This window comes from Vipera ursinii (assembly GCF_947247035.1).
Source record: "Vipera ursinii genome assembly, chromosome: 1".
Lineage (NCBI taxonomy): Eukaryota > Metazoa > Chordata > Lepidosauria > Squamata > Viperidae > Vipera > Vipera ursinii.
Window position 1 is genome coordinate 96148771 of NC_139512.1, and position 8365 is coordinate 96157135.

General features: G+C 39.7%; 1 protein-coding gene across 1 annotated transcript in view; it reads right to left on the reverse strand.

The window, feature by feature from the left end:
- OVCH2 (ovochymase 2) overlaps positions 1–1546 on the reverse strand; it is a gene marked incomplete at both ends in the record, with an annotated part of 40103 nt that extends 38557 nt beyond the window's left edge. Inside the window, 2 exons of the mRNA XM_083358006.1 lie at positions 11–120; positions 1531–1546. Coding sequence (XP_083214132.1) covers positions 11–120; positions 1531–1546 — 126 coding nt within the window. The remainder of the gene's footprint in view (positions 1–10; positions 121–1530) is intronic.
- Positions 1547–8365: the final 6819 nt, after the last annotated feature.

Below are 8365 nucleotides of genomic sequence, written 5' to 3' on the forward strand. Positions count from 1 at the left end.
ATACACTGACCTGCCATGGATGTGATCCTTGTTGTACTTGGCTTCCACCAACAATCCGAGCAAAGTGGTTATAAAACCCCCATGAATTGCTTCCATAGACTTTCTGCCCACATCTTGAGTCTGAAAAGCAACGAAAAGAGGCAATGTAGAAAACAGTAACCCTTGCTACTATTCTTCTACTTTATTTACTGATCATGTCCAAATTTCAATTGTCACCCAATAGTTGAAATTATTTAAATATTATTTAATACTACAGTGTATTTTTAATCATATTATTCTTAATGCAAAGGATAAGATTCAGATTTACAACAGAATTTTCTTCATTCTGTAGAATTCTGTAGATCAAACTATGCTATTAAAAACAATAAAGTAGTATCTATATGTGCTCAGTTCTAAATACAAATGGCTTAATTTGAAATTCAGTTCAACTAACTTTATGCATGCCAGGTACAAAACAATCACAAAGATCAGACTTATCATATTGAATGTCAAGTCTTTATTATCCACATGGGCATATTTACATTTATTAACAAATTTAACATGCGCTTCAAGATGTTATAACCTCAGACTATATAGCAGTGAAATATCACTATATGGATAAGCCTACTAAAGGTGAAACTTGAAATAATTAAACACTTTATTTTATATTAATTGAATAATTATATATCAGTTCACTGTATGGTTTTGGTGTCTTCCTGAATCTTCAGAATAAACTGATCCATGAGTATTTAAAATGCAAAATAACAGGTTGTAAATTTATGTCCAGTTATGTCCACTTAATTATGAAATGTCCTTTTTCCAGAAGAGAAATTTATGAATGAAAAGGGAAGGAAAGTAATTTGAAATTGTCTGGTGTCTTCCAAGGCTCTGAACAGATTTTGAAGGAAAAGAAATCAACTAAACTGCTTTCCTCTATTTTCCATGTACCAAATTCTCTGACAGAACCACAGAGCTTTCCAGGACAGACACAACCAAAGGTAACTTTCTGCATCTTTGCATGTAAAATTAATATTTTCATATAATAGTCCCTTTAGAATCTATTCCCAGAATTATAATGAAATATGATCTCATCTACAAAAACCCATCCCCCAAAGTTATTTTTAAGGTGATGTGTCACTGCCGCTCATCATATAAGATCTACAGCCTATTCTTTTATTTGTTAGATGTATATTCTGCCTTTCTTCCAGAGGCAAAAGATAGCTTACATTGCACTCCTTTCTCCTTTTTTGTTTTTCCACAATAACCACCCTCAAGAATTTCCATATGAGTTGAAGGATAGAATCTCAGCCCAATCGCAGTTTTGGTACCAATTGGCCAGCTTGTTCTGTATGCAGAGCTAACAGGGCTAATTAAAGAAAAAAGGCTGACTTCGTGAACAGTTGTGTGAGTCTACCTTTTTCCTACACTTGGCTACAGCAGAAATAAGAAAGAGCAGCTGATAAATGAAGTCACTGAAATAAGTAAACATATTTACTTGGCCCAAGTAAATTTTTACAACGATTAGCAATAAAGAGGCAATTGGAATCATACCTTGTTGGAGAGCCATCGATGGACAGCTTGTTTTTTGCAGGTAGACTGTTCCAAGTATAAGAAGGAAATGCCCTAAAGCCACTGGCATGGTCAAGCTGTAGCTACCGTATGTTAAAACAGTGTGGGGACCTTTATATTAGCCAAAGAAAAACTGTAACACAGTAGGAGAGAACCAACTTGCTCATTAAAGCGCAGGTTACTCATTAATTCAGCTGTAAAGCTTTTAACCAGGCACTAGTAAATTTTTTCACATTTAGCTGAGTCTAATTCCTTTCCAGTTCTCAGGAAACTGAAATTCTTTACTGCACAACTCTAAACCTGAATGTTTCTCAAACTGTCTATACATTAAAAGGAATAATAAAAAGTGACCTCCTGGCTAGCCATCACATAATGGCCTCATGCCAAGGTAACTGATGATTAACAACTCTGATTTCATTATGGTTGTTTCCAAGGGTATCCCACGTTTTTTTTTTTAAAAGGGAGTTAATTTTCTGACAGCAAAGGAACTGTACATGGTAGTGCTTTTATCTAAATACAGCCTCCCCCGCTTGTGCCACTGGCCGGGAATTAGGAGAGGTGGTGCCTTTGATGTTTTGAAGGTATGGGCTTGGAGAAGATGAACTGAGAACTATTCAATAGATACATTTCCAAAACCAGATGGTTAGGATTGCCATGTAGGATCGTGCTTTCTATGGAATTCCTACTGAACTGGTTTCCCCTTCATTTTGTGGAGAATATTACTATTTTTAAAAGCCACTAAATAGGCCTTAGTAAGAATATAAGAGAACAATGAAAATGCATGGGCTGTTATGAAAAGAGTTTCAGGCCCTTTTCTCTGTTTGCCCCACAAAACATTTTTGCCTGCTAGTGACTTTCATGCACCAATCAATTAAAGGTAAAGGTAAAGGTTCCCCCACACATGCGTGCTAGTCGTTTCCAACTCTAGGGGCTGGTGCTCATCTCCGTTTTAAAGCGAAGAGCCAGCGCTTGTCCGAGGACGTCTCCGTGGTCATGTGGTCATGACTAGAAGCCAAAGGCGCACGGAACACTGTTACCTTCCCACCATAGTGGTCCCTATTTTTCTACTTGCATTTTTACGTGCTTTCGAACTGCTAGGTTGGCAGAAGCTGGGACAAGTAACAGGTGCTCACTCTGTTACCCGGCACTCAGGATTCGACCTGCCAAACTGCTGACCTTCTGATCGACAAGCTCAGTGTCCTAACTGTTATGATTCAGGGTCAGCCTGTGGGTTTGGCAGTTGGGTCGGACGACTCAGAGGAGGAGGGGGGTGTTGAAGACCTTGCTGAGGGGGTTGAAGATCTTGCTGATGATAGCCCTCAGGCAGGCCCCTCCCACTTGGTCACCATGGAGACCCAGCTGTGTGAGCCTGACAGTGTGGATGAAGATGACCCACAGCTGGCCCTGTTCAAGGACGCCCGACGCAGGAGGCAGTCAAGTAGGAGTAAACAGAGGAAGGCTATGGGGCTTCTCGGAAGGAGGCAGAGAGAAGCCACGCCCTGAACTCTTTATAAAGGGAATGTGTGGGGAGGGCTGGTTTGCTGAAAGCAACCGCTCAGATAGTGTTTCAAAGCTCCTGTATCTTGGTTCGTGTCTTGTTTGTTTTCTTAGTAATAAATTTGGCAGACGTAATTCCAGCCTCTTGCCGTTTGTAAAGGGGTTGCCTTTTCTGCAGGGCTGGTAGCAGGCTGGTACAGAACACTAACCCACTGAGCCACCGCGTCCCTTAACCAATCAATTACACCCTCCTATTTCAGTTGTCCTGTGGGTTAGGGTTAGGATTAGAGTTATCAATTGATGGTTGAATTTTACTTCTGAAAATTTATGTACTACCTAGATCATAATCAGAAGGATATTATACCAACTGATTATATCCATGGCAGGTTAAACTTTTTGGATGTGAAATTCTAACACTACAGGCGGGCAAAAAAAGGAACAAGAGCTGTGTTTTAAGTTTAAAATATTTGCCAGAATGGTTCAAACTAGCATTATTTGGTCTAATGGTTAAGACACCAGACTAGAAAGGAGAGACTGTGAGTTCAGTCATTACAATCCATCTCACAGGGTTGTTAGGAGGAGAAAGGTATGTTGGATATGTTTGTTGCCTTGAGTTATTGTAAAAATAATAAAGGCTGAATACAAATACATAAACAAACAAACAAGTAAAAAAATCACAGATTTTTTTTAAACTTTGGGGGAGCAATAGAAAATTCTTTGCTGAATTGATTAGCAAAGGGTGTTTTTCCCCCATACTGTGAATGAATTACATATAGAATAATCTTATTGAAGAAAAGCATTTTTCTTGTCATCCAGCTAACTTGAATTGTCCTGGAGTTGTCAATATAGCTTTATTGACTGATCCTTATTATGTCACTGGCTAGGACAATGAAATTAAAATTTGATCCATCTTTGCAATAAGAATTGAAAGAGCCATAACTATTCTGAATTGTCCTTTTAAAAACACTAAGACTTGCTACTTTTCCTGGAGAACCCAGTGTTGCTTGTCATGATAGACTTCCGTGGCAGTTTGGGAAAACAAATTACCCATTTTCATGATAAGATTAATGTGGTTTAGTCCAGTTGTATGCATTTGCTTTCTATTTTTGATATAATATAGCAAGAAATTACTTGCAGTCTGGCCCACCATAGTCTCTCTATCCTTCTGCCCATATTTATTCATTCATTCAAGTCAGCCAAGGAAGATGGATTGACTCAAGCTCTCAAGGAGGACAGATCTTTAAAGCCCTTCTTGGATCTAACTAAAGCCAGTCAAATATACATCCTTTCAGAGCAAGATGCTCAAGAAGATGTCTCAGTGAAGTTCTAGAATGTTTTGGGGAAACAATTATACTGTGACTTATAGAAAGACATCTTAAAGTCAATTAAAGGCCTCTTTGAACCATCTGGAAAGTTATCTCCCTTAAAAAACTATGAGAAGCTATCCAAGATATCTCTCTTCACCAAGGCACGAGTGTGAATGCTGTAATGACCTTCTTCCCCATTGCCTTTCCTTTCTACCCATCTTTGGATGCATCTTTCATCTTTTAACGTATTATTATGATATAATTTCTAATAATTTGGCAATGTGGCAATTTGACTAGCTGCACAGAGCATATAGTGAGATGGGTGGCATACGGTATAAATTTAATAAGTAACCAATAAATAACGAGTTTCAGATGATTGCATCAGAAAAGCTATCCACTTATATTAAATTAAGAAAAATTGTGTCAGCCCTGACTTGATCTCTTTCTTATCCATACTACTCCTATGAGCAAAAAAAGGTTTGCCTACTATTAGGAGCCCAGATCTTCTGCTTCCAACACTTCTCCTTTTCTCTCAAAGTTCTAATTCCAGACGGCATAAGAGAAGAAGACTTTTGCTGAATATGAAGATAATTCTGTCTTTCCAGAACCTTTTCTTTCTTTCTTTTTTTTCTTTTCGCCATGCCCAAGCAGAACATAAAAAAATGGGGGAAAATTGTTTCTTCTACTGACATAAAGGTGGGTTCAAAACATCAGATTTAGACTTAGCATCCATGGAACAGAGAACCTATCCTCTTGTAGATTGGCAACTGATTAAAACAAATTAAAACAAAATGGAATACAAGTAGTCTTCATTTAGCAACTGCCTCATTTAGCAACCATTCATAGTTACAATGGTAATGAAAAAGTAGTTTTGTGACCAATCCTTGCATTTATGGAAAGCTAAAGTAAGATTGTAAAATGATGATGCTTCTCTTAGCAATTGCTTTGCTTGACAGCTGAGTTGCTGGTCCTAATTGTGATTGCTAAACAAGGACTACCGGTAGGGAAATAAATGGATAGTTTTATCAAGTTAAAAGTGAAGTCCCACAAACATTTGAGTTTGGGGGGAATGTCTTTTTTTAATGTGCTCATTAACTGTCCTGATTTGGGGTAAGCAGTGAATTTGCCAAGTTTGCAGATTTTGTTTGCAGATTTTATTGAGAATGGTAACGACCCAACATAATTGTGAAAAGGATGTCTTTAAATTGAGGGAAAATCAGACAAGATAGGCATTCATAAATTCCATCTGCTTGAAACAAAATACGGTCTTTCCTCTTAAAAGGATCTTCAAAAGAATAAGTGGAAAAAATGTTTCACTTTCCCTCTGTAATTTGTACCTTCAGTGTTTGCCAGGGCCACCCAAAAAAGCAGGTCTATAACAAACTGGTATAATATGAGAGACTGGCAGGGCTTTTTTTTTCTCATAGAACGCTCAGAACGGTGTTCCGGCACCTTTTTTTGCAAAAAAAAAAAAAAAGCTTTTGCACAAGCTGTGTTGCTATTGGCTTAAGCCTATTGCAGGCTTTGCTCTTTTATGACTCATGGACTTCAACTCCCAGAATTCCTGAGTCAGCTATGCTATTGGCTTTTGAAAGCCAATAGGAATTGCTGCTGAGCTTGCCAAAAGACCCGGCTGGCAAATGTTGCACAGGCAAGTTGCAGCGAAGGCAGGAACTTTGCACTCCTCCCTGCTCCCCAACTACACCATCTCAACTAGGTAAGATATTATTTGCAAATAGAATATCCAAGTATGACTAAGGAAATTTTCCCTGCATGGAGGGAGTAGTGGTTTGTTTCACTTTGTTTTACTTTTCAAATTGCTGTAGGGAAGAAATGATGATTTGAAAAAGGCAGGAAGTTATTTTTATTAGGAAGAATTCATTTATCCCGTGCTAGATCTTTGGGAGCTTAGTACCACCAGCACAGAACATTTGCTTTTCTGAAACTTCATTCAAATTCAATTCCTGATAGGGGCATTTGAAAAAAAAAATATATTAAATTTATATGCTGACTATCTCACCAGGATGACTCTGAAGTCAACTGTGAATCCATGCACAGTGAAGCCATTAAGCCCATTTTTTTCCACTTTATCAAAAAGGAGACTATGATTTACTTTATCAAATCCCTTTAAATTAACTTCAGCCATTACAATTGCTAGCAACCCTGGCTCTCAATTATTATAATGAGAGGCTATTGTATTGTGAAAAAAATGAAAAATCCGTGTTGAATTGCTTTAACACACTGCATTTAAAAGTTGATATCTCCAAAAAGAAAAAAAAACAAAACAAAAACCTCACAAAGAAAAATAACAGAAGGAAAAGTCCAAGAAACAGAAATTGTTCATCCAATGGAAAAGTGAATCATACATTAGCTCAGAAGAAATAAAGTTTTGGAAACAAAAACAACAAAGAACAACAGATTTGTTCCAGGTTAAAATTTGTTCCACATTAAAAAAAAGAAAGACACCAACTCAGTCCTAAATGTCAGCTGACATTATGTGTCAGGAAGTGTTCCCAAAACCACATTAAGTCCTTGCATAGATCTTCCATATTTTTTGTACATTTCAGTTAAGAATCTCATCTCTTTCTCTCACTCACTCACTCACTCACTCACTCACTCACTCACTCACCCATAATGTCTTCTATTTTGAAAATGCTATTATAGAAATGGCTAGTTTATAATGTTATAGAAAAGTAAAAACTTGAGGTTCAATGTTAATGCTTCCTTCTACTCCTGCAACAGAGGAAGTCAGAAGTTAGTGCCTTTTCTTTTTCCATTCTCCCCCTCACTTTTCCCTTTTTCTCTCACCCTTCACTCACAAAAGCCCCCCACTCACTCACACTTTGCTCACAAAAGTCTCCAGTCGCTCTCACTCACTCCTCCGTCTCTTTCAAAGGCACCTCATTCAGTCTCTCCCCCACTAACTCCATCTCTTTCAAAGGCCTCTTGCTCACTCGCTCACTTACTGCCCCGTCGCTTCCAAACGCCATTTGCTCATTCACACACTCACTTACTGCCCCGTTGCTTCTAAACGCTTCCAAATGCTTCCAAATGCCATTTGCTCATTCACTCACTCACTGCCCTGTCACTTCTAAATGCTTCCAAATGCCACTTGCTTGCTCACTTACTGCATTTGGAAGTGATGGGGCAGTAAGTGAACGAGTGCCGGGGCCAGAGGCCATCAGCTGTCTGATGCTGGAGATGCCGGGTGGCCTGATGCAGCGCTCTGTGGCTGGGGCATCTTCAGCTGGTGTCAGGGATGGTGCCGGTCAGCTGTTCAGCGCCGGAGACCGCTGCCATGAGAAACACAGCTCTGGGTCGGGATTTGGAGCAGCTCCGGGTGAGGGCTCAGCATGGGCTGTGGCATGGCAACTTCAGGGAGGGGAATCCCCACAGCGGCTGTGGGGAGGAAAATCCCTGTGACCTTTGGCTCCAAGCCACAGGGGCAGGAGTGCAAAGGACAAGCAGCGATGCCGTAGCAAGAGGGGGTTCTTACAGACACCGGCATCACTCCCAGTGACAGCACCTCTGAGTTCCGGCACCTTTTTTTTTTTTTAGAAAAAAAGCCCTGGAGACTGGTAACTAGAACTCCTGAAGACACTCTCCTGTATAACCATACTTAACTGGGAATTCTGGGAGTTACAGAGTTACAGAGCCATACTTCTAGAACAGGGGTCCCCAACCTTGTCAACTTTAAGGCTGTGGACTTCAATTCCCAGAATTCCCCAGCCAGCTGGCTGGGGAGTTCTAGGAGTTGAAGTCCACAGGCCTTAAAGTTGACAAAGTTGGGGACCCCTGTTCTAGAAGGCATACAAGTAGCATACATGAACAAAAATGATAGAAATAGTACCTAGCTGATAGTCCCCTTTTTGATGAAGGTTGTTGGGAAGATGATGAGGCTTCAGTTACAGAGTAGTTTGGATAATCCTGGAGGTGGCTCGCCTGGACTGCTTTCAGTCAGAACTCAGGGCAGAGCGTGAGATGGAGACAGCTCTGCTTGCTTTGGTGGTTAC